The following is a 26,814-nucleotide window of genomic DNA, read 5'->3' on the forward strand; positions in this document are numbered from 1 at the left end:
ATTGAATCTCATAGCCACTGAAGTCAATCACACCATGTATTTCCTTCTATAAAATTCTCCAGCTCAATTTTACAGAAATTAGACTTGATTTTGCTCCTTCCACTCTCTTTAGAGATATGTTCCGGTGTTTTGGTACTCCAACTGAGTTTATATCCACTTATTCTTATGCTGACATTGGCTCTCAGTTTCAACTTTCCTGGCTCCTCCATTTTCTAAGCCCCACTTTGTATATTTTATTTTGTCTCAACTCTTGAACTGTTCTTACCTCAGCTACAAGCTTTACTTTCTCACTGATTCTCCTTCCAAGAGAGGCAGGCGGGGGGAGCAAGCAAGCAGCTGTGTGGTACTTAGTTGCTGGCTGGGGTTAAACCACGACAAACAGTGATTTACTCTTGACCGGCTGACAGAATCACACACTGAACTGCAGATCTTTTCTGAAATTACTTATCTGACATTGCTGGGTTTACATTTCCCTTTTTAAACAGCTCCTACCCATCTCAAGATTAACTAGTCTCTCTTATCCAAGTGCTGATCGTATAGCCAATGGAAGAATTTTTCTTTTTATTTAATATCTGTCATTAATGTTAACAAATTTAATTATATTTTCATTAAACCTGTTCTAAGAGACACACAGTTTCTCCAACATACTAACTACTCCCAGCTCTGTCAACAGCAGATTTCATTAGCTTGCTTGTGTTCTTGATGACACCATTGTAATGGAAACATGAGGGATGACAGGAGCACTGATGAATCACACAGAGCACTTCCCTTCACTCTGACACCTCCCATATAAAACACCCCTCTGTTATTGTGTCCTGATCCACATGCTCTTCTGCTTCAACAGCTGTTTCTTGTCTGGACAGCAACAGGTATTATTGATCCCAAATAGACGACATCTACCACATTTCATTTCTTGAAGAAAGAGGCAAGGAGAAAGATATCCTACTGAAGTGACGTGTCACGTAATTGCATACTTAATTTTTATTCAATGTATTCTCATATCTTTAATTATCCTTTTCTTCAAAATTTGTCTAGATTATTAAAAATTATTTCCCTCCCTTTCTTTAATGCAAGTATTCCATAATGATTTGAGTTCTAGAGTGAAACTTTGTGCTCTTTTCACCCCCATTTCCACACACTTGGCCTGTTTGCACACTGGACAAGATGGTTTATCTGCCCCCACTGCAGTAATTAACCACAACTTTCTTCCCATTACTCATCTTCCTTCTGCATCCATCTTTCATGTGATCATCTTTATTAAAATTAGAAGCAAAATGCTTCTTGGTTTTCTAAATATTGCCAGACTTCCTTCAATCTGTATGCCCTTCTCACTGCATGACTGCGCTGCCCTGTTTGTTTTTCCCTGGTTGAGGTAACTACATCTAGTTGACATTATTTACCTTCTGTATTTCATCATCTTGAAGACAAAACTTTCTTAGGAGAGTGAACCTCTTCACTTTTACCTTTAGGTTTTCTATTTCCAATGACCTTAGTTACCAAGATGCCAGATAATCTATGAAATGCTTTCCCTTTGCTCAAGGTACAATGCCCAGGTCATTCCTGCTGCACCAGCATAAAAAATCCAGCCTTTTCTTTGTATTCAACCCTTTGAGTCCTTCAGCCTTGTTGATTTATCTGTAATTGTGTCTCTTTCTCCTTTTGACTTAGAATACCTTTCTATAAATCTGTTTTATCCATCTATTTATTTTAAACTGCACCTAGGAAACAATTTCCCCCCCCAACGTGACCTTAGCAGTCTTACAATACACCCACTACTCGCAAAGCTAATCCACCATCACCTCTGGTGTTGGCCTGGTGGCCGGCAAGGAGAGCAGCTCCTCTACTGTACCCAGCACTGCTCAGCCGCAGGGCAGGCGTGCTTCAGAGTCTGCTCTCACCTGCACGGCAAAGCAAGGCAAGGCATCCGGAGGTGGGTGGCGGAGGTGTGGGGCGGCAGGTGCAACCCAGACTGGCAGCCACAGCACCGATGCCAGCCCGGGAACCAGGCAGGTGGCTGAGCCTCTACGGACGCCGCGCGCGTTTCAGTCAGCCTGGCGGGATTTTGGGAGAAGACGGCGCTGAGATCTTCGGAAATCGATCCGTCGCCGTTACGGTGCTGCGGGTGTTTGACCCGCGAAGAGCAGGGAGGTCACACAGAGACAGACTCCTCACTTCTGACAGCCTTCCCCACCCAGCCCTCCCGAGGCGCGGGCGCCGCCGCCCCGCCGCGTCCCCTCAGCCGCTCCCCCTGCCCGGCAGGGGCGGGACGCGGCTCGGGGCGTGTCTCGGGGTGTGTTCCGGGGCGTGGCGGGGCGGTGTTCGGGCGCTCTGAGTGGCCGCCGGGGGCCGGGGCGGGACGCGGGGGCGAGAAAAGGGCCGGGGGCGCAGCAGCGGCAGCGGCGGGCGCGGGTCGCGGAGCGGGATGCGCCTGACGCAGAGCATGTGCACCATCGCCGAGTGCGCGCCCGGCGGCGACGGCCCCGCCACCGCCCGGCCCCGCCTCGTCAAGATCGCGGTGGTGGGGGGCAGCGGCGTGGGCAAGACAGGTGAGGGGGGCAGCGGTCGGGGCGAGGCGGGTGGGGGGCTGGCGGCGGCGGAGCGCGGCTAATGGTGCCTGTCTGTGCCTGCCCGCAGCGCTCGTGGTGCGGTTCCTCACCCGGCGGTTCATCGGCGACTACGAGCGGAACGCAGGTAGGCGAGCGGCGGCGCGGCTTTGTTCCCGCCGGGATGGAGGTCGGGCAGGGGGTACCGCGGGGCGGGGGCAGCGCGGCCGCTTTGCCGCCGGCGGTGCCTGCCCTGAGGGTGCCCGGGCTGGTGGGCGCGGGGTGCAAGCCCTGAGAGAGAGTGTGCAGACCCCAGCGCTGAGCCGAGGCGCAGGTGGGAAGGGAAGAGCTCGCTCCCCCCGGGGCGCTCGGCAGGTGCTGTCAGCGGCCCGAATCCCCGGGGTTCCGCGGCTGCTGCCTCCCTGAGAGCCGGTTCCCTCCCCGGTCTGCTCGCAGCCTTCGGAAAGGGGCACGCCAGGCACAGCCACATGCGATTTGTGATCACAGCAGCTCTAGAGATGGGTTGTACTGCAGGTCCCTGACAGAATTCACTTTATGTGGTGAAAGTGCCCCTTTTTTGAAGGAGTCTTTTAGCTAAAACAGGAAAACATTCTGTAAACCTACTGTTGTATTGTTTTTTTGCAAACTGAGTGCCAGCAGCTACGTGGGCTAGGCAGGGCTAGCTAAAAGGGGGAAATGGAGAGGTGATATTACGTATATCATTCAGTGAGTACAGTGCAGAGTCTAAACTAATGCCGGTGTAAAATATACCGTCTTCTGTTAAGGAAATAACTTGAAAAAGCTAAAGAAATGAAAAAAAAAATCCAATCAACCCAGAAAACCTTACAGGCCAGCTAACAGGGAGCTGCATTAAATTGTGGAAATACTAAATGACAAGAAAACTGCTTTTCTATATGATAAAAGCTGGCTATTTTGCCCTCTTACCATTATCATTCAATCTAAGACAGTCTTAGAGTGATGAAGTTCCAAGTTGCCTACTATTTAATGCCCAGCTTCCATACAAGTCAATTCATTATTTAATCCCAGGCTTCTAGTAATATCATAAATATTGTTAACACCCCAAAAGCTTATAACACTGGTTTCTTGCTTCATGAGTGATGATATGACTTTCCCTAGACAACTAATGGGCAGCAGAAGCAACATTTGTCTGTAGAGTGGTGACTGTACTTGTGAACCTGTTGGTGTTCTTGTCAGGTAATCTCTACAGCAGGCACATCCAGGTAGATGGAGAGATGTTGGCCATCCAAGTGCAAGATACTCCAGGAGTTCAGGTAAGCTAGATGCGACCATGTAGTTTACCAGAGTAGTTCTAATTGTTCGTGTGCTTGCATCCCTCTGTGCAGCATCTTGTTATGGTCTTTCTGTAAAACATTTTGCTGTCCATTTCAGAGTTTGGTGTTCTGTGTGGGAGAGGTGGTAACTTTTGTTTTAACCAGTCAAGCCAGCTGTGTTGAGAGACTGTTTCAATGAATCATTTGTTCATTGGAGGCCCATTACTTTTGAGCAGCTGAATTACTGAAGTGCCTCATTCCTGTATACTGGGAACATTAGGCACAAACCCAGAAACAATTCAAACTGGTATATGTGAAATATGGTATATGTGAAAACAAATGTCATGACCACTGCCCAACAAGCTTCATAAATATGTATGACAAAGTAAAGTCTGCTACATTGTGGCTGTGCTTATTAGTGTGTCACAAGTTAAAGTTTTGAATGTATAGACCTGAGTAATGCTGGATTGTTGCCTTTTTGAACCGGGCAGCACTCCAGGACTAAATGCTTCCAGCTCATATCTTTGCTTCCCCAGACTTACTGTCTAGCCAGTTAATTTCCCATTCTGTGGAACTACAAAGTCTTTCTCTGCATGCAGAACTACTCAGGTCAATTTTCCATTTGAGTATTGCAAACTCCAGTGTTAAATTCCAGCTTTTTGCAGCTGAATCAACATCTGCGTTTATTTGCTATGCTCAGATTAAGTTCATACTTACTATGTGAAATCCAAATATATGTCTGAAGCTGTAAAATGCTATTTGGCTTTACAGACTCTTGAAGACAGGTTCCTTTAATCTTTTATGACTTCAGCTATCTAATTTGAGCCCATTCATTTTTCAGATCCATGAACACAGTCTGGATTGTAATGAGCAGCTGAAGAGATGCATTCGCTGGGCAGATGCCCTGGTGATTGTTTTTTCCATCACTGACTACAAGAGCTTTGAACTACTCAGTCACCTTTACCATCATGTTCGACAGCTGCATCCAGGGAACATGGTCCCTGTTGTCATCGTGGCAAACAAAGCTGATCTCTTGCATATCAAAGAGGTGGAGCCTCAGCAGGGACTTCAGCTGGCCAATATGCTGGGCTGTACTTTCTATGAAGTATCTGTCAGTGAAAACTATAACAACGTCTTCAATGCCTTCCATCTCCTCTGTAAAGAAGTCAATAAACAGCAAATAACCAGCACCCCTGAGAGGAGGAGAACCTCTCTTATTCCACGGCCAAAGTCACCCAACATGCAGGATCTGAAGAGAAGGTTTAAGCAAGCTTTGTCTGCCAAAGTGAGGACTGTCACTTCTGTTTGACAGCACAGCCCTTGGTCTATCCAATGTTTAGCTTGAGATTGAAACCTGGGGTGTTTAACACTGGCACATGTAGAATCCAAGGCATTGTGAAAGGAGGATGGTTTGAGTAGCCTTTTGCATGGTAGTAGTCTTTAAGCAGTTGCTTAAAAAAGGAACAGTATCAGATTAGGAGAAGAAAAAAAAAAACCCAAAAACTCCTGAAAAATAGTTCTAGGATGTCACTTGCTAAATAGGTATTTTCATTTGGAAAGGGAACATTTTAGTAAATGAAACAATTTGCCTTTTCCCAAGTTGGACAGATTTGGCTTTCATTTGTGCAGAAACAACCTTTTTGCTGTAACTCAGTTTGAGCAGGGAAATGCCCTGAACTGCAGGTCCCTGTTCAGAAGTAACCACTTAAGTTTTGTTCTCACATGGATGAAGGACAGCATGATGCAACTGTTTAATTTTATTGCACAGTAGAACTGTTTTTTTGTGTATTTCAAAACAAATAAGCAAACATCAAATGGTTCTGTAAAAATAAGAGTAAAATAAGTGGACAGGACTGAGCATCAAGACTGTAAACAATGGTCCTTTATTTTTTACTAATGTTATTGCTGACAACTTGACCAGACTCTTTGTATGCAAAGCTATTGTCCACAGGGTGTAAACATATCTAATTACAAACAACTCTTTTACTGTCTGAAAAAAGTACTTTCCAGACTAAATGATCCAACATGGAGTTTCTGAGGAATGAGTGTGGAGTTGGAGTGATAGTCTATTACAGATGCCATTCTAAGACTTTTCTCTCTCTCCTGGATGCAGCAGGCACAAAAAGAACAAAAGGTGTGAAGCATGGCTGGCTCCAGGCAATGAAGCTGATGGCTTGTTCTGAGCTGAGCCAGACCCTCTTCATTCTTAAACACATGGCAGATTTATATAAATACTAAATTTTTTTTTTAATATTGAGCCAATGGAGTTGAGAGCCTAAGGGCCTTATACACATGCACTTTAAAAAGCCAGTCGTGCTTTTGTTTAAACTGTAACTTATTTATTTTGTGTACAGATACTCCTTCTAGGGAGTGGACTTTTCATTCTTACTGCCCGGTACATTAAATTTTTGAATTGCATGTTTCCTTGTGTGTTCTTTGGGGGTGAGAAACAAGGAGTAACAACCAGTGAAATGTTGAGACAAAGTAATAGCTTTCTCAAGGTAGTTAGCATACACTGCAGAAACAGCAAGGTGTCCTTTCCTGCCTGTGCTGTTGCTTTATTAGCATAAACCACAGCGGGGGAGCTCTCACAACTGCTTTACAACTTCTTTTTAAGAAATTCTTTTAGGAGAGGAGCTGAATAAGGCAAAGACCTTTCAAATTAAAATGGGATTCTTCATTTCCACTTGTCAAAAATACTTTGGTATTTCTCTCTTGTGAGAAAGGAAGGGTGTGAGGTAGGTCAAAACCTGGAAGACCATGAATTGTAAGTGACTGCCACTTTCTTAAAAAAAAGAGAATATATATGTTTTGAGCTGTATCACAAGGAAGAACTTAATCAAATTGCAGGTCAACTACCTCTTTCATGTTTAAAGTAGCTTTACTAAAAAACTTCCTGAGGAGGATGTTTGTGCTGGGACTAGGCTGATGGCCATACAGGCTCACCTGGTTAGCACACAGATGCAATAAATGGTGCAGGGAAACTCTGACAGGGTCCTGCTGATGATAATCTTTTGGACCATGATTTACTTGCCAAGTGACTTAGGATTGGAGTTGCAAACAAAACTGAGCTTGCCCTTCCACTCTGAGCTTATACCAAACAGTGCTTAGCTTATTAATAGAGAAGTAAACCAATTTCCCAAGGGTGGCTTTATGTTTTCTCCTCTGTACATTTTGAGTATTGCTTCGTGTTGCAGGCAGAGGACTCAGACACTCCTTGATGTGGTCCTGCACCTGCCCTTGCAAATCTCTTCTGTGCTGTTTCTACTCATATGGAACTGACAGGAGATCCCTTATCCCTTGACCTTTTCCCCAAGCACAGGTGCCATGTAGCTGCTACAGCTATTGCCTACGAATAAGCTTACTATTGCACTAGGGCCACTGGAAAGACTCCACTGTACTTTTGGTCTCGAAGTACTTAAGTATGAGATGGTGGCTAAGTTCCAGCATCACTTACCACAGCTGTGGCCCCACTGGCTGAGAAGATTCCTCCAAAGAGTGTGTGCGCCTGGAAAACTAGTCTCTGTCTCAGTCAAAGGAGCTACTTGACCCAGAGGAAGTGCAAGATCACCAGTGTCTGCTTAGACTCACCCTCTGCCTTCTCTATACAGTAGGTCTGTAGATGGCCAAGTCAGAGACCTGAGAGCATTTGATGAAAGAGGGGTGAGGGAGTGCAGACCACAACTGGCAGCCTCCACCAGCTCAGGAAAGCAGCAGCACCTCAGAGGTGTGAGCACCTGAGCTCAGCAATGGCCACTGGACACAGGCAAACCTTTCCGCTACGAGCAGCGTGTAGGAAATGTTCTAGGACACCTCCCAAGACAGAAGGTCTAGGTTCCTAGGGGCAATCAAATAATGCAAAAGTAAAAAGGGTTGCAGGAATATGCAGTTCTGGCATGTGTGGCTCTGCATACTAGGAAAAAAGAAGACGACAAATCACGCTTGGCATTGTAAGAGCATTGCTTTATTGGTTATAGAATTTATGAAACAACCATATTCTAAAGAAGACTGAACAGTACAGGATGACAGAAAACCCAAGAGACCAGCTACTTGCTTTCCAGTTGCTCTATTCAAACTATTCCTTGAGGTTTTAATATTGCAATCTCATAGCATTTCTCATTTTTTATAGCACAAAGTTCCATTCTATAGTCATTCTTACAAATTTTTCTTCCACAGAGACGACATTGTCCATGCTTTATAATCAGTCCATTGTTTCCTTCCAGCCACTCAAAATTGAACTTAAACCAAAATGCACCCTTTTCTGAAGACCATCATAAACATTTAGGAGAACTAATGCTAGCTAGTGAACAAAATTTAAAAAACTACTTCCCATTTAATCTACTCCTTTGGCATAATAAAGAATGCTATGATAGAGTGAATGTCACTTAATTTCACGTTCTCATCTCAGTGTAAGCTGTAGTCGTAGCATTACTTGGATGAAGCAAGAGGATGCAGCTTTAGAGCTCCACCATTTCATGTTGCAATTTGGAAACCTCGGTGCTATATGCAATTAAAATCTCTATTGGCTGCTGCTCTTACATCACAGATTGTAGCAAAGTTTTATAAAGAAAAATTACATAACTGAATTTGATTGAAGTTCTTTCATGATTATAAATTAAAAATAAAAGCTGTTCTTTAATCATGCTGCTCAGAAATCTAGCTCAAGAAAGAATCTGTGCTGGGGCCCCTTGAAAATGGGATCATGCCCTTTTTTTTCCCCCCTTTCTTTCTTTTTCTTTTTTAAATGCATGTGAGGGGAGGATTCTTTTGGGGTTATCATCAAACCATCACAGCCCATATGGCCTCCTGTGTAAATCTACAGAGAAGTGTGCCATCAGAAACAGTCTTTTCTTCTGGGACTGTGGGTGGAGAAACTAGAGCAGGAAATGGAAAGCTTAGAGAGAAGCAGCCATGTAACCCAGCCCCTGAGTCTGGCTCTCTGCTTCCCTGTCTCTAACAGTCCTGCTGAAAGAGCATCACCAGACAGGGAGCTGCTGTGCCAGCTAAATCAGGGCTGCTGTTCCATGATCTCTCTGGAGTGAGGGACAAAATAAGAGTAGAGATTGTTCACATTGTGTAAGGCACACGTTTTGCAAGGTAGCACGTCAGAGGGTGGATTTTGCTAGCCTCTCCCTCCTTCAGCAGCATTTCCCACCAGCTGCAAACCCAGGAAAACCATCAGGAAAAGGTACTGCTTGGGGAGTGCAAATTGTGCATCACCTGGTCCTCAGCTGCTCCTTTTCTAGGGAATTGTTATGAACAATCACCCTCACCACGCTGAGTGAGCCTGGGAGTGATTCAGCACTGCACAGTGCTATCGTTAAGGAGGGGAGATTTGTTGCTGGACAACTGGACCATTTTGAAGAGCTGCCCACGAGCTGCAGATGTTCCCTTGCAGCCAGATACCCAGCTGTTTCACCTGGAGCTCTTACTGCAGCAGGTGACATGACAGTTTTTGAAGGGCTCTTGAGAAGACTGACAGAGAAGGGATTTGATGTTTCCAGGCAAGGCACTCACTCCTCCACAGCCTTCCCCATCAGATATGAGCATCAGGCTGGAGACGGTCTGGGGCAAACAGCAACTCAACGGCACTATGTGGTGTCAGGAGTACAGAGGAGAGCACAATTACCTGAAAAAAGGGGAACAAGAAACAAGTCAAACTGGAAGGGACTGAGACAGTACTAATGAGCCATAGATAGTAACTGTTTTTTACCCAGCTCTAGGCAGGCTGTCTGCTTCTGGTGTTTACTGACAGGGCAATACAACTTGTCCAGTGAAACTGTCTGCTCGCTAATAACTGTAGTTAAATTGCTTTAAGGAGCATAATGACTGGTAGCATTGTATGCTTAATGAATGTGTGCTTTGACACATTTCTACCCACATCTTACCTTGTGATTTATTGTGACTGCCACTGGGTTTACTGCGAGGCATCAGCTGATGAAGCAGTGGTTTCCTCTCCTATAGCACAGATTTGAGTGATGCCTGTTTCCTCTCAGCTGAAGGTAAGGTGAGCACCACAAAAGTGCCTGCTGCAGGGAGCCAGACTCCCTGTTCAGAAACGTCTCCTCAGACCAGGCACAGGCTGTTCTGCACATCAAGCTCAACCTTGAGCAGTGTCAGATGTTATCACTTTGGTTTCTTCCAGTTTTTAATCCCAGATGGGTCTGATGAATGAAACCATCACTCACTACAACCATGATACACATCCTGCTGGGTCCAGGTATCTGTTTTCCTAATATATAATAAGTATATAATTTAGGTGTTGTGATAGGGCAAAGCTATCATCCAGGACTGAGCGTGTACACTCTTGCTGTGAGGAGCTATCTCAGGGTCAAAATCATAGGACACTGCTCTTACTGAGCCCCAAGCTTAGCAGTGTCCATAGGGTCAGGACTGCAGGCAGGGATCTGGGGGTAGATTTAATCATACTAGCCCACTTGAAAATGAATTTGCTTCTTCAGCGCAAAGTCAAGGAGAGGAAGTACAAACATCAACAACAGAGTATGTCTGTGTGTCCATTTATTGCAGCATCTATCAAATGCTGTCCATCACATGGCTAAAGTATGTGGTAATGCTGCATTTCAACTTTTTTTGTTGTTCTTTCATACATCTTTTCACTTCAGATACTGAAAGGATCCCTTCTGTATTGGTGATAGCTTCCCCCTCACTTCTCCTCTTCCCTTGTCCTCCCACACAATCTGCAGCAAACTGACACTGATTATCTCTTCCTTCGTGAGCCTGAAAAACTCTCTGTAACTTGTAGATGCCAAAGGCTGACACTGTCTTACTTATGTTACATGAGACTTAGACTACAGCACAGTATGTGCTCATCTTGTTATCACGCAGCTTAACTCTGAAAAACACGAAGGGACACGTTACCGAAATTTTTTGAGTGTACAAGCCAAACATCAACAATAGCCATTGACAGATAAAAGCAATTTCTTCTTGGAGTCCTACCACTGAACCCTCAGGGGATTTGTGCAACTAATAGCAAGCCCAGAGAGAAAACTGAGATCTGCAACTTTTATGTCTCAGAAAAGATGCTGCTGAATACAGCAGGACTTCTCTCCTTTCCCTCCAGTATCTCCAAGGGCTCATTGAGGGGGATAAATGTGAATGTTTGTTTTTTCCTTTTTACAGAGAAGAGGGGAATTTCCCTGATAAGTAATGTCCATCTCTTCTCCAGGCAGCTCTCTTCAGGACAGTCCTTCTCCTTGTTTCGTACTCTGTGCCTGTCTTGCACCGTGCCTGTCTTTCATGCTTCACCTGAAGGGCTACCCCTCCTAGTGCAGCCAAGGTGGAAGAGCCAGGAGCTCCTATCCTGACCCACTGAAATCCAATGGGAAGTTTTCCCCCAGCAGAAGGCAGGGAAGGATGCAGCTAACATCTAAAGGTGCCTCTGAAAGAGTTTATCAGTCTGCCTACCTCAGCCACAACCACATAGATGGTAGTGCATGTTGGGAGAAGGGAGGGGGAAATATTCTCTCATGCTCTCTCCCCTTTATTACTCTCCTGATTAAAGCAGAATAAGAAAAGTAATTTCTTCCTTCAAAAATAGGATACTTCTCACTAGTTATGGGGAGCTATTTGCCACCATCCAAAACCAAATGGTGCATAGGAAACACTGTATTCCTTTGTGCTTCTCCATGAGAAATAAAATTGTTGTTCACATTCAGATGCAGAACTGTTCTGTGGATGGAAACATGTGTCTCTTATTCCACATTTAAATGTCATTTGCCTAAACTCCAAACAGTTGCTGAAGTAATCAGTGCATCCTGTCAGTTTTTCTTCAGTTACTTTATTCAGTTTTTGTACTTACACATTTCTGCATTTTTCCAAGAGCCAGTAATTAGTATAAATGTTAGTGCTTTCTTTGACTGGAAGGGACTTGGAAGGCCAGTGTTTCCCTGAAGCCTGAACCTGATTGCCTGAACAGCAAAAAAAGGCTCTGTTAAACCCTGGCTTGAGTTAGATAAATGCCTGGCTTTTTGAAAAGACAATAATCCTAAACAGGTGGTGCATATTCACAGCTATAGTGCAGAAATCCAGGTAAATCCAACAAACTTACAAACTTTTTTTTGGTGACACACTCGCACAACTGCTTAGTTTCTTCTTTCTCTTCCTCCTCCCGCCTCTCCCCCGAAGTCCTTTCACCTCTAACACAGCACACTTGGATAAAAGGCAAGATGCAGTAAAAGCTTAAAATGCTTTAGGAATCTGCCTCAGAGGGTGACCTGCTGCCAGGGTTAAGCCAAAGCAAAGCAACACCAGATCCCATGTCACCACTGTCAAGCCTTAAGTCCCTCTAGAAAGCCAGTTGAAAATCTCCCTGCATAGTTCTAAACCAACTCAGATGTTAACCCTCTGTTTATCTTTCAGGGTGTCTTAATACATTGTGTGTGTGGATTAACTTGTCCATCAGTATGTCACAACTCAATTCCCCTCCAAGAGGGAAAATTTAATTTGCTATTTTGAGGAGATTACCAGTAGGTTAATAGGAAAGAATCGTGTTATCAGATCAAAAAAAACCACCGCTAAAATGGTGCTCCACCTTACAAAACACTGCTTGAGACTGCCTTGCAAAGACAACTGAAACACGGAAAACGCATGTCAAACTGAGGGGCTGCTCTGCCTTTGGTTGGCTCTGTTTTGCTAATGATTTCTCACTAATCACAACTGCATTCCATAGGAATTGAAAACAAGATGTTTACAAGCCACCCTGGAAACTAGAGTTATGTTTATGATGCAGCTGGTTACACAGCACTTTAGAGTTCTTGTATTACCCTGTGTATCTGCAGTACTCAACACACACCTGATTGGTCCTCCACAATTAATGACGATTTTTAACATCTCAGGTGCCACCAGAGCTCACCTATCCTCCTCCTCTCCCTCCTCCATTCAGATGACAGCTACTGTAGTCAAGTTCTGCTGCCAGAAAGTGGATGAGGCAAAGACCAGCCACATGGACATTACTGAAGCTTCACTGTGGGAACCATCCTTCTTCCAGGAGTCCAACAGCACATTCAAAGGACGCAGAAACTTGGGGCTTTCTCCACATCACCTGCTTCAGGCTACTTAAGGTCTAGTGGTCAGGTATCTATCAGAGACACCTGGCCAGATGCAGGAAAAGTACAGCTGTATCCAGGTTAATTTATTTTGCTCCTCACCCTTGCTAGTTGGCGTGCCTGCAGGATTACCCCTCATAAGTCACTAGGTGGTACCCAGACTCCTGAGTACCCCTGCGCTATGTCCCGTAGTGGACTGCCAGAGAGCCTGTAGCTTTTCGGACAGCAAATGTTTCTGTTTATAAAGAATACAAAGACACTAATCTTTTGAGACATGATGAAAGCTACTTCAAATTAATGCCAGTCTGTTCTGAACTCTCCAACCTGAGTTTGAACTTTCGTTGCTGACTACAACATGTGAAAAAACAGATCCTTGGTGCCTGAATACTTGTTGCCTATGGATGTTTCACAGCAAAACCCTAACATCATTTCTGCCCATCTGGCTGTGGCTTTCTGTAGGTTTGGTACCAGTGCTATAGGGAACACTATTTGATGAATTTTCTTAGTTTTTGTTTGGATAGGAACTGTAAGTTTAGAGCTGTTTTTACCTGGGTACCAGGTTTGCGTGCTGCTACCAAATCCTTCACCATTTTGACCTCAGAGACTGACACTCCACCAACCATAAAGATGATCAGAAGAGGATGATCACCAGGGTGAGGGCGATTCACCTGTAAAACGAAGGAAAGCATTATTTGTACTTGCTTCACCCAGGTCCAAGCCTATGGATTATCAGCGAGCAGCTCCCTGAGTGGCTAGAGGAAGAGCAAAGAGGAAGCTCAGAAAGAAATATTCATGGAATGCTGTAGCAGCTGAGAGGGAAATCAATGGGGGTGATGCCCAGTTAGAACTAATTAACTGTTTCCAGGGAAATAAAGTCTCCATGGATTCCATTGAAACCTATGGGAGTTTCTCCTGAAGTCTCAGGGTTTCTCCCTCCATTCCTTCTTCCTTACTTTCCTCCCTTTCCCAGAGTGGGAGGAGAGTACTTGGGTGGATGTTTACTTTGGATACACATGCACAGGAGACTTTAAGGGGTAAATTACTACCCAGTAGAAGCAAGGAGTCCAGCCTAAACATGCTAGAATCCCTGCCTGAGGTCAACATGGAAAAGAATTTTATGCAATGTGTTTTCACCGGTGCAGTGAATAATCTTTTACAATTCATCCAGTAAAAATAAATCAGATCCATTATAGTCTAAACTCAGTTTCTAGCTTGTTTCAATTCAGAGTTTTCAATGCTTCTATGAGAGCCTTGTAACTAATATAGAGAAACTTTAGCTCCAAGAAAATACTTGTTTCATTTTTCTCCAGTTATCTTTAAAATGGCACAAACATCCCACTTCAGTTAAGACTTTATAAAACTGCATTATAATTTTAAATGTGAAGGTGATGCTTTACCTCAGTTTCCTCTTAGCCACTTCTAGAAGTTTGATGAAACTTTGCTGTTTCCTAGCAAACTGTTTCCTTCTTGAGAAAACACACTCCCCTGACACTACCTTGATCCAGTCTTTGGGAGGGATGTCAACAGAGCCCATGCCATTGCTCTTGTCACATCACCCTGGAGCATGAAACACTCCAAATGCTTGGCTCTGAAAAGTGACAAAATAGTTTAATTCCTTTTTAGACTCTCCACCTCCTTTCCTTGCATGAGCATAGGCTTTTAACAGCATTCACTTGACAGAATGAAAGTGATGTCAACCATGTTTGGGCAGAGCAGGGTTCTTTTGCTTTCCCCACCACAGCAGATTTCTTTGATCCTTGTGGCTCCAGCTCCTGGAGGAACAGCTCTTCTTCTTCTCCTTATTGTGGCTTTGCTATATTTAGTCTTTTGGCACTTTTTCATCCTGAAGGCTTTCTGCCTGGTAACCTTCAGCAAGGACTCTTCCTTTTGAAGCTAGCACAGGGAGATGGCATGTTCTCTCTCCAGGCTAGCTGGCTTTGATTACATGGGGCTCCCTGTTCAATGCTGCTCCCCAGGCAAGGAGCTCTTGAATTCCTGAGAGTCTGAAACTAGTACAAAAGCCTTAGAGAGATGTATTAGTGAGCTGAGTATTTGCATACTGGGTATTTATTCTCTAACTCACCCCCACTTTGCTGGCCATCTTCATCGAGCTGATAGCACAGATAGCATATACACCACAATTCCAGCGCACTGGAACAGGCTTGCCACGAAAGTGGTCACAGCACCGTGCCTGCCTGGATAATACTCTTGGGCACATGGTGTGATAATTGGGAATGGTGTTGTGCAGGGCCAGGAGCTGGACTTGATGATCCTTGTGGGATCCTTCCAGCTCAGAACATTCTGTGATTCTGTGATTCTATGATTCTTAATATCCCTCCTAGCAAAAACAAACTCATGATAAACATGCATGCAGAACATTGGGCACACTGAAAGGACACCCAGTATAGGAATCAGAAAACACAAGCTTTCAGGGTAATGCTAAAGAGAAAATGTCCTAACAAATAATTTCCTTCAGTCAAAATAAACCTAGATCCAAACACATGGTGCCTATATAAAACTTACTATTTTTCAGAAGACTAAAGTTCAAACCACAAATTCCAGAAATGCATATTAAAAATACTATTAGTCATGCAAACTCTAAATTAAATTAAAACAGAAATGAACAGGGCCTTGGAATCTGTAATTTTGTTATGCTATGTGTAAGTATTTTGAAGGAGGACAATACTTTGGGTACAAAATACTTGGCTGTGTTAAGAATGCAAGTTTCTGCCAATTTTTTTTGTTTGTTTGTTTGATAATACAACCACCCAAGACTCTCTCTTTGGAAGGAACTGGCTGTGTGTAGCTAAACACAACTCATTTCAGTGATAGAGAAGAACTGAAATAGATTGCAACAAAGGCAATGTGTATCTTCTGGGATCCTTCTACAGTTTGGTTAATTTGGGACATTTCCACAGCCTCTGAATTTACTGTGAAACCTGAATTTTGCAAAAATCCCTGAGTGAAATTCACCTTCAACTCAAAATGCCAAATGTTAAAAAAAATTCGGAGAGCTGCCTCAGGCAATTAGAAAGATTAACCAAAAACCCCTCAAAACCATTACGTTGAAGTGAAAGAGCCCAGAGGAAGTGGGGATGGTGCCCTGAGCCAGCAGAGTGTCCCAGCAGGACATCAGTGCCTTCCCTCCAGCTCTGAGCTCACCGTACAGGGTATGCTGGGATGCTGATGGTCAGAGAGCTCTTTGCCAGTGCATGTGTCTGCGTGGAGGAGAGAGAGGGGAGGAGGTGGGAAAACAGGGTGGCAGTGGTCAATAAAACTCTAAAACTGAAACAGGAAGGCATGAGAGGACAGGTATATTCTCATGGCTCATGGCAGCTCAAAAACCACAGTTTTTTTCTCTGAGGAAAGTCAGCAAAAACAACTGTTAACTGTTCTGTAACTCACCCAATAAGGACAGCAGCACTGATGATTCTGGTATTTGTGACCAACCACAAACCAATTAATTTAGCTGAATAACTGGAAAAAGGAAAACACGCCAATCACCAGAAACTAGGCTTCTGTGCAGGGCACTTGTTATCAATAACAGCAAGCTCAGATCATAAAAACCCATGTGTTTTATGTTTTAAAGCAGCCAAAAGAGGAGTCCTTGACGCAGGGGGGCTTTTTCCCTTCACCATCCCTTAGCTTCAAAACAAACACACCTGCCAGACAAACAACTTCTGGATGTGAGCTATCTTTAAAAGTCTGTCCTGAGTTAACACACCTGAGGCAATCACCAAAGTATTATTATGTGAGTTGGCATTTATATTCAGGCATTGAGAAAGAAACAAAAATAAGGAAGCTCACAAAATAATTACTATGCTGATGGTGTGATAGTGTCAGAAATACAGGCTGGTCAGAAACCCATTCACACAACAATTCAGCACATGCCAGCAAGCCAGGCTACAAACCAAGGGAGCAAGCATGGACACATATTTGTGAGGTATGTGATGATGCCTACAAAATATTCATCCTACACAAAGTTCACTTGCTCATCTCTTAAATATTCTTTATAGTAGGATATTTGTTTTACCAGGAAAGCTGCGCTTACAGATACATATTGCCAGAATATATTTATGTCTCTCTCTTGCACCGGATTTTAGGCTTACTTGATTTTGTGCTCAATTCTAGCTTTCTTTGAAATAACAGAAAAATAACTTTGTTATTCTGTTAGTGAGTTCTAGAATAGTACCAACACAACAGTCAAAACTATTTTTGTCACCTGACTTTAAATGCAGGTCTAGCAGGAATTTGCACAAAAGAGAAAAAAAAAAATTGTCTTTTCTATTACCGTAGAATCACAGAATCAAGTTGGAAGGAGTCTTTGTAGCTCATCTAGTTCACCTCCCTGCCCAAAGCAGGGCCAACTTCAAAATTGTATCAGGTTGCTCAGGGCTCTGTTTGGCCAACCTTTGAATATCTCAGAGACGGAGAATTCTCTGGACTTAACCACTCTTACAGTTGGTATTTTTTCCCTTATATTAAACTGAAACTTCCCTTGCTGCAATTTGTGTCCACTGCCTCGCACAGTTTGCTGATGTCTCTTCTATGCTGAGGGGTGATAGTGGTAAAACTGAAAGAAAAACACTGGGCACAGTACTGAAATGTACTGTACTCATAACCATAGTATTGATGTGGTTTGATGTAAATCTGGGGCTGTTTTCAACAGAGAATTCAGGATATGCAGTAAGACAAGGCTGAATGTACAACATGCTGGCTACTCCACACTTCAACTCTGTAAATATTTAGTGGACACTTAGCATGGGCTAATTTGTAAAGCAGAGTAAATTCTTGTAGAATGACTGTCTTAAAACATGCTAAGAGAATCCACAAAGAAATTTCTAACTAATGGGCTTCCTTCCTCCCCAGTACAAGTTGAACAATATCTAATTATAGAAAAGGTATTGAATATAGAGCTCCTCCTTCATGCCGTGTGAGACCAGATTGTTCATACTTACTTCTCTCCTATCTGAAGGCTGCTGAGTGTCTTTAAAGTCCTTTGATGAGGTGCCATGTGGAATGCCTTTTGGAAATCCAGGTAGATAATATGAACTGACACTCACATCAATTTATTTGTTGGGTATCTCTGAAGAGCTCTAAAAGCTATGTGAGTTAGCACTTCCTTTAGCAAAGCCACATTGTCTCTTCCCAGATATATCATCCTTATTTTGGTGTCCACCATCACCCTTACTTAGATGTTCAGTCTGCTCCATTCCTCTTGTTTTGTTCAGCAGGTGCTACATGTCCGCACTGTACCTACAGTGTAGTACCTCAAGCTATTTCCAGTCCCCCTTCAAGGATTTAACTCTCCTAACCTCCCCTCAAGTTCTGCTGAACAGCATAATAAAATCAGCTACTGCTGCATGATGCTCTGACCTCAGGAAAATCTTACAGATGAGCTTGGGAAGGCTGGTTTACCTTCATGAACATACTGAATCCAGTTTTAAGGAGATCAGTGAGGCCTGATGACATATGCTCAATATCAACAGGATCGGGCCGATCAGGATTACAGATCTCTTCCACTACCTGTTTCAGCAGAGGTTTGTAAGAAGCCTGCACAAAGAGAACAACACATTGTGAGTAAACCTGTTTAGACTCAGTGCAACCACAATTCTAAGCATTTTATTTCTATTAAAGCTTACAGAAATAACTATCCCAGAAATGAAAGCATTCAGAGAGTTTGTGACCTTGACTGCAGATGGCATGCACCAGCACAACATCAAACTGAAAAGACTGGAAGAGAGCCACACATTTACTCTGCCCCATGTGTATTGTATCAGTTATGAGAGACAAGGAAGAAAGAGGGGGCTTTTACTTTCTATGGAATCTTTTTGGAGGTAATACAGAAATGGATAACCATACGGATGAGACTCTGTCGCCCATTGTGCACCCAGATCTCATTCCCTTTTTAAGGATTTTACAAACATCTGAACAGGAATTTTTTTTTTTTTATTGACCACTCCTGCCTTCCTCCAAGTGTCACGTCCTCACTAAGGTCTGGATATCAGCAGGGCAGGGAAGAGGCCAACCTGCCTGTTTGTCCCTCATGGGAGAGCAGAGCTAAGGAGTCCCTGTTAGTCCTTTAGCTTCCATGGCCTTGGCACACCACAACGCTTCCACCTGTGGAAGATTTCTGAAAAACAGGCCAAACAACCCCACCGTTGTGGGGTTGAATATCATGAATGTCATGAATGTCAGAGCTTCAGAGAAGTTAGGGGCTAGGAGAAGTGGAAAATGTAAAGGTACAAATGGTCAACATGCTGGAAGGTCTATTCCCAAAGGATAAACCTTGTATCCTCTTCAGGATCCACAAACCCAGGCTGAATACGAAGTAGTAGCCTAATAATTTCCACATTCTGATACCAAGGTTTAAACCACTCTGACATCCTGAGAAAATTTTTAAGATAAAACTTTTAGGGACCAATGGAAAGATCTTTAATGAAAATTCAAGCTTACTTGGTTTACAGATGGAGCTTTGTTTTACTGCTTTAAACTTTGCCCAAACTGCAACAGAACCACGATCATTTCAGTAAGTGCAACCATCTTAGAAAATGAGCAACTTTAAAATTAGCACATTTATTTGGCTTTGGGACTACCCCAAGCATATATCACCCCTTAGGGGCGATTTCCTAGGGGAATCAAGCATAATGACATTAGTTTTGTAAAGATGATATCTACAAGAGACATCTTGCAAGGTAATAGTAAAAATGGATGGAAAATAAAACACAAGCCACTTGGCTTGAAACTAAAATTTTCTGGAGTCATTAAAGAAATGTTTTTAATCCAACACTTTAGAGTGAGAAACAAAGCTTACAGTTTTTTAATACAATCCTGTCAACAAAGATTTATACAACTCATCTAGTTCTTCTCACAACATGTGCATAACTTTTAGTTGAGCCAACAAAGCAAATTACAGCAGACATGAGCTGCAGGATCTTTTAGAACATGTCAAGATTTCTGTCAAATCTAGGCACGCAATAAACAACTGTTTGAAAATACACATGCAGGCATGAAGCCCTATTTATAAAACTCTGTTTAATATCTTCATAGATGAGGAACAGAAAAACATTAGGAATGAAATATTTTTGGAGCAGAGATCAAATCAGAGTTTAACAGTGAGGCTTACTTCACAAAATTAAAGGAAAAATATCATTTGACTTCAGACAAAACTATGTATTCAAAAGACGTCAAAAACGTGCTATGATTTTGCATGTCTGAATTTTCATCACCAAAACTCAGTGCCCTTGAAAACAACCCAGTCAGACTATGCAGATACTAAAATACAGACAGTTTGATCACCTACCTTTTGTAACTATAATGGTCTCAAGTATTTCTAAAAATCTTATATGACTTGAAATTAATCTACCAAGTTTTTAGGGATTTTTTTTTTGTACAACCCCCAACAGCTGCATTGGTTTCTATCTCACATAATGAAACTTCTATCAACTTTAAATTTTGGCAGGCACAAATTGTGTTCAATAGCCGTTGAAAACCTCAACAGCTATGGGACACACCCTGACAAGATTATAAAGGGGAGAAGAGAGAGAAAAAGGGAGAGAAAGAGAGAGAATGAGAAAAGGAGAGTGAGGGATGGAAGAAGGAATGGAGGAAGGGAAGGAGGAAGGGAGAAATATACCTAGATCAAAATGAAAGTAGTTTCAATAACAGGCAAAATTCTGTTCTTGCATGGTCACTACATGAACTAGTTTGATAACCTGATGAAAACATATATCATTTTATGTAAAACATACAAACTACAATGCTACAAAAAGTCCTAAGAGGCTATCCAATTCCCAGTTACTTATCCATAGAAACCTTTTTATGAGTCTTAAGAAGAAATGGAGGCTTCCCAGCTTTTAACAGATAAAGTAAAAAAGTACCTATGGGCTAAACCCATTCCCATAGCACTAAGCAGGTCTGGGGATGGGTATGTATTACAGCTGGTGGGGGTGGCCGAGGCTGTGACCCAGGAAGAGATGACCGGTCCGGGGAGATGGTCCCGAAAGGAATCGTCTTCCCGAGGTCCGGTGTCTTCCTCTCAGCTGCTGGCAGAGGGGCCCTTGCAGAGGCTGTCAGCTCTTTAGTGATATCAGCTCGTGATTCCAGCTCAGCTCTGCAGGGCAGCCTCCAGGCCAAGCCAGACCAGAGAGAGAGACGAGAAGGCCCGTGTGGCTGGTTCCGCACGAAGGGAGCTTTATTGTGGGTCCCCTCCGGCGAAGGGAGGCCAGAGACGAGCTCTCTCTCTACAGAGGTGAATTGGTCTTCTTTTATAGGGATACAGGGGATCAGCAAGGGGACCAATGGATTACAGAGGGTCTGGGACAGACCAATGGGTTACAGAATGATCTGCATAGGGTATCCCAAAGGATTGTGGGTCTACTTTTCCTCACCATGACCCAAGTGGTTGCCTTTTCAGGGAGTCCTGCTGGGCGATTGCGAAATCTTTTATCTCAGCAGACATCCCTCCAGGGCAGTGGCTGGGCATATCCCACAGGTATGGTCACAGCACAGGCACCAGTTCTTCTGAGGAGCTAAACTGATTGCACACAACATCTGCCAGTCAAAAGAGAGGCCTATTTCTAGAGAGCTGTAAGTATCATGGACAATCACATACTGCTTGCTTATTTCTACTATTATAAATCTCCTGGACTTCCCTCAGCAGAAGGTTTGTCCTACTCAAGCAACTAGATCCATTGCACGGCTAGATTAAGGGGCTGCAAGGTGTTAATATATCCCTTGCTGTGTTCCAGCACTTATCCCTAAGCAAGCAAACTGGATTACATCCAAAGAACATAGTGATGTTAATTACACTTCCAGGAGATTTTTCTTATCATCTCACAGCCTCTGCACTGAACTGTATTAAATTTTTAACAATTTTCTCCATTTTGAACACCAGACTAGTCAAAACTGCTAGAAGACTTCAGGAACAGGTTTCCTTCACCTTAGATTTCCAGTGACATTTCGCAACGCTCATCACTTATGTTCTTACAAAACAATGCTTAATTTGAACTACATCCCTTTGCTGGTCTACAGCACTGTTAGGAATTTGGAAAGATTTTTTTCTGGCTCAAGGGTAGAATAATGTTTTATGATCTCTCTCTAAATCACTGCTTTCTGTTATAAACCTCTGTTTTTAACTGGAAAAGGTAAAATCCTTCAGGGGAGACAGAGAGAAGGAAAACCACTGTCTATTAGTCCTGGTAACCTAAAGTCGTATCACAGATCATGTATTCCTATTTTAGAAACAGAAGCTGCATTTGTCATCTATTTACAAACAGGTTTGTCTCTCACACTTAGAGGAATGGGAGAGAAAATACAAGAAGAATATAGTTGCCATATGGATGCAGACATCCTGCTTCACTCTGCCTTGAGCGGTCTTAGTTGAGAGCCATCTTGACCTAGCCCTGCCTTTCACAGGCATTTATGTCATTCCACAGTGCTGCAGACCAAAGCATGAATTTCTTCCTCAGATAATTCTTTGTTGACATTGACATGCATATGCCTGAGTTTTGACAAAAGACTTGAGGAAGTTCTTGATGATTAGGTCAATTATAAAATCTTTACTTATGTATCTTCTATATGGGCAGAATGTGTACAGGATTAGCACATCAACAAAACTAGTGCTGTAATTTTGACAGCATGCTAGAGAAATAACAAAGACACGGAAAAAAATGCTACACTTGCCTGGTGGGTGTTGCTGCCTGGGTTATGTATGGAATTAAACTGTTTCATGTGCATTCGGACTCTGGCAATATCCCTGAGGGACCGAAAGATACCGTCCACTGCCTCTGTGGCTTTCTGAGATGTCAAGTTCAGTGACGAGTCACAGCCTAAAGAAATAAAGAAACACACAGCTGAGTGAGTGAAAAATTTTCATGTGTTTTGATAATAAACAGTAGGAAAAGGATAACTGGAGGAAATTTTAAATTCTTTTCATTGTGTTATATTCTAGAAACTCAGCGGCTTTTTAGACAGCATGTCCTCAGCACGGCACAAGTCTCTGCAGCTAAGCAAGAAGGCAAAAATTCTGGACATCAGGCAAAGTGAAGAGCGTCTCTCTTTGTAACCTCAGTCACACTGCATTTTCATCGGCACAGAGAATGTTTTGCTCTCCACAGCAAGCAGAGGGTCCTGTGCTAGAACACTCCAAAGAAGAGCCCCCTGTTATGTGGAAAGGAGCCAGCTGGCTTGCCGGTCTCCTTGGGTAAACAGCCATGAAGAAGGGAACTGCTCCTCCCTGGCTGGCAGCCTGCTAACTCCAAATACATTTCTTACCTTTGCAACAAGAAAAATGGAAGAGTCTGTGCTAAATATAGCAGAAATGTCAGCCATGCATTGGAAAGAGCTGCATTATCATAAAAAAAGTTCTTATCCCTCAAAGTGGCAGAGTTATTACTTCTAGGGTATTTTTCCAAAGCCCTTCTGCTAAAGTATAACGCTTATCTTCCACTGAGGCCAAACTCCAATTATAGGACCACCTAAAAGGACCCTCTGGGTGGCAAGACAGTGCATTGGAAAAGGGAAATCCTTAGTCTTGGCTCCATCCCCCTCACCACAGGACCTACATTGCACAGAAGCACTGAAAAAAATGCCGTCTAAGCTCAGCTGCTGATGAGAATTAGCCAAGTGAGAGGTAAGTGGGTCACCCGGTATTTTTATTGCCTTGTCAACACAGCTCTAATCCTTTTGACATCTCTGCCTGCCTCTCTTCTTGAGTGACTTTTCATCCCTGTGGCAGAAGATCCATCACAAAACAACCCTTCTTGCCACACGCTCACACCAACACAGTCACTCCTGCTTATTGCTATTGTCCTCTCCAGGGATGCTGCTGTAGTGGTTTCTGTGTCCATCCTCCAGTTCTGCTATCAATCCAGCACCAGCAAACCTCTACGTCTATGCAGAATTCCGCTGAGAGAACAGGGGCTCCCTGCAGGTCCAGCTTGCATTGTGCTGCAACCACGGAGCCTGCACTGCAAACAGGCATCCAAACTGTCAAGAAGACACCTGGAATTTTGGGTGGGAGATCCCCGAACAAACTTTCCTCTGCAACTGACAAAGGACAGAATCCTTATGTACTAAAAAAAACAATCAAAAAGGTGGTACTTTCAAAATGTACAGGGAATATTTGACAGCTAATCTGAATTACTTTCATACCATTGCATTCTGCACAGAAAAAAAAAATATATAAATGCATACACACACATACATTTATAGAGTTCTGAAACTATTCCTACAAGATGCTGATTAGACACAGCTTTCATTTGTCTGAATGTTCTTTGTTGAGAGGCTCCAAGTTGGATCCCCAGCTGGTGCAGCAGAACAGATAAAATGACTGCTGCAGGGCTACATCAAGCCAAGCTTCTGAGGATTTATGCCATTATACCCCACAGAGCAACGAAGCGAGCACGAACTGGACCTCAGTGGCAGTTATAACTCTAAGGCAGACACTCATATATTTTTGGACAGGCTCTTGAAATTGCATTTTTTTTTAATGAGTGCAAAATAACTTAAAGGACTATTTTTGTTGTAATGCTGCATGATTTGATACACTGATTGACCAAAATTTGTTTCAAACCAGCTTGTTACTTTCCATTTCTGGAACTACAGGACAGTTTCCAGCAAACATGGTCTGGCTTTGTAGCTGGAAGCCCCTGAAATGCTCCTCACCTTGCCTGGCCCAGCATATCCCACTTCGCTTGCTGGTACTGGGTCAATCTTCTCTTGAGCAATTTCTTGGTGAAGCATAGCAGCACCTCTGTAACATCACCTGTCACTTGAACCTCATTGCCAGGGAAATGCTGTCTGCAGCTTGGGCTTTCCTTTACAGCTTGTGCTGACACACTCATGGGTTGGAGGAGGTCATGAAATCACTCACCCTCACCACCTGTTTCACAGGCCACATTGTTTCATTAACCAAGAGGAGAGGTGTGGGAGCCTTGGTACGCTGGGCTGCACTCAACTGCGCCTTCTGGCAAAACAGAGGAGCACTAGAGCAGGGAGGGGCCCAATGTCTGTCTGGTCTCCACATCAGAGTGCTGTGCTAGACCCAGTTTGGGACCCCGAGATGGCACTGGCAGCTGAAGGTACAGTCTGGCTGTTTATGGCTGGCCCGATAGAGGGAAAAGAGGTGTACTTTCAAAGTTCCTCTAAAATGTGACTTCCTTGGGACTTTCCATCAAGAAATATCATGTCTGAGGAAATCAGGGATCTCTATTTCCAGCCTGATACCCAGTACTTCTTTTTTAAGCATAAATGAAAAAATAAGTTTTCTTTACAATCCCTTATTGTTGAACTTAAAATCTCTGAAGGCTGCTGTCTACTTGTTGCACTGCAGTAGGTTTCTAGAGGGCAGCCAGGTTTCTTTCCAGCCTGGAGAACAACAGAAGCTTGTTCTTTACAAGTGGCAGGCAGCTACAAATCACCTCCCGTTCACACCTTCCCCCGGATGGGGCTCTGAAGCATATGGAGAGCAGAGCACAATCCCTCTTCTCTGCTTGCTTCATGCTACCAAGAAACCTGCTCCTTTTACAACAGTGAAGAGGTGGAATACATTAGCTGCTGCACAGCTCATGTACTAATTAAAACAACACTTCCTGTTACTGTTTTTTCTTGGGGAGTTAAATGCCATTCGGAGAGCACACTGAATGAATTCCTTTGAATCTCAAGCCCTATTATATATGGAAAATGCATTTAAACAAAATTTGTGGATTTCCTGTCAGACTTGAAGAAGCCCAGTTGTGGAGAAAAAGAAAATCACCACTAACCTGCAGAGGACTAAAGATTTTAAAGAGCACAACCTAGTTCTGTGGTAAGTGGTGCCCAGTCTCACTGATACTGCTTCTGTTCTTCTCCTATCCACTTGTGCCAAATTTGAGGAAAATGAGTCTGTTGGGAGCTGCATTCAGTGCCTACCAAGATGAGACTACTGGCCCTTATTTTTGACCTACTTTTGAACTTTTTCATGAGAGAAAGTACATCTCCTCTTAAGCAACACATCTGCATAACCATTACTACCACAAATAATCTGTTTTCAAGAAGTTTGAAAAAAGGAGAATGAATGGAGATGCTCTTTTCTACAGTACTGACTGACCCAGGAACCAAACAGGACCAGTTTCTACTGATTTCTGAAACTGGAAGGAAAATGCTTTAAGAAAAAGACATGGGCATTGTGAGCCCATGAGATCTATAATTACAGAACAGCATGTGACTGATTATCCTCCTCCTACCCCCAAAAATGTTCCAAATGAGAATTTCAGACCTGAGTTTCAGGAAACCTTTCACTGTGGTTAGTCTCTTTTGGTACACATAAAGGCATTATAAACAAACATTTTCTTTCTCTAAAGCAGTAGGATAATTATCAACATTTTGTGAAGGACTTTGAAAATTCTGAGATATTACTAGGCCTATAATTCTTACAAAGTTAAAAGTTTAGGAAAGCTGAAAGTTTACCACTCCACTCTGTTTTATTGGTATTAACTTCAGCTCTCTCCACCTTAGGCTCTCTCTATAACCCATTTACAGAAATAAACCAATGTAAACCCTGGAAGAGAGCCAGCAGAGTAACCAAGCCATTGTAAAGGCACACATTGAATCATGAGCTAAACCAGAAAACTTACACTTTGAGGGAGAGAAAATCCACCATCAGGATTTCATTATGCAGGATTTAATTTTTTTCTAGATACGCAGAGTTAATATGCTTGTCAGCAAAAGACCGAAGAACAAGAGAGATAAAGGGTTCCTTGAAGGTCAGAACTCAAAATACAGCACTGTGGTATTAAATTAATGAAAATCTTCTATTTTTATACTTTAGGTGATAGCATAGCAGTGGGGGCCCTTCTTTTTCTAGCAGATATATCTAAGAACATGCATATGTATACCCAGAGCCACATGTTTTACAATAGTTTTGATATGTTT

At 43.1% G+C, this 26,814-nt stretch overlaps 2 protein-coding genes across 2 annotated transcripts in view; one reads left to right on the plus strand and one right to left on the minus strand.

Annotated features, from left to right (window-relative positions):
• The first annotated feature begins 2,389 nt into the window (after nt 1-2,389).
• Nucleotides 2,390-6,253, plus strand: RASL11B (RAS like family 11 member B). The gene is made up of 4 exons (XM_048304633.1): nt 2,390-2,546; nt 2,635-2,691; nt 3,759-3,835; nt 4,677-6,253. Exons 1-4 carry the CDS (start codon nt 2,423-2,425, stop codon nt 5,142-5,144), a joined length of 726 nt encoding a protein of 241 aa, XP_048160590.1. The 5' UTR covers nt 2,390-2,422; the 3' UTR covers nt 5,145-6,253.
• Nucleotides 6,254-7,777: 1,524 nt separating this feature from the next.
• SCFD2 (sec1 family domain containing 2) overlaps nt 7,778-26,814 on the minus strand; it is a 205,240-nt gene continuing 186,203 nt past the window's right edge. Inside the window, exons 6-9 of the mRNA XM_048304627.1 lie at nt 22,585-22,730; nt 18,319-18,453; nt 13,449-13,568; nt 7,778-9,464 (exon numbers count right to left, since the gene is read on the minus strand). Of these exons, the coding sequence (XP_048160584.1) occupies nt 9,372-9,464; nt 13,449-13,568; nt 18,319-18,453; nt 22,585-22,730 (494 nt within the window). The 3' untranslated portion in view covers nt 7,778-9,371. The remainder of the gene's footprint in view (nt 9,465-13,448; nt 13,569-18,318; nt 18,454-22,584; nt 22,731-26,814) is intronic.

This window comes from Corvus hawaiiensis, chromosome 5 (genome assembly GCF_020740725.1).
Source record: "Corvus hawaiiensis isolate bCorHaw1 chromosome 5, bCorHaw1.pri.cur, whole genome shotgun sequence".
NCBI lineage: Eukaryota > Metazoa > Chordata > Aves > Passeriformes > Corvidae > Corvus > Corvus hawaiiensis.

Excerpts from the sequence above, each read along its gene's own strand:
- RASL11B (XM_048304633.1), top strand. The coding sequence starts at position 2,423 with ATGCGCCTGACGCAGAGCATGTGCACCATCGCCGAGTGCGCGCCCGGC. Across the intron at positions 2,547-2,634 it reads CAGCGGCGTGGGCAAGACAG|CGCTCGTGGTGCGGTTCCTC; the intron begins GTGAGGGGGGCA and ends GCCTGCCCGCAG. Across the intron at positions 3,836-4,676 it reads AAGATACTCCAGGAGTTCAG|ATCCATGAACACAGTCTGGA; the intron begins GTAAGCTAGATG and ends TTCATTTTTCAG.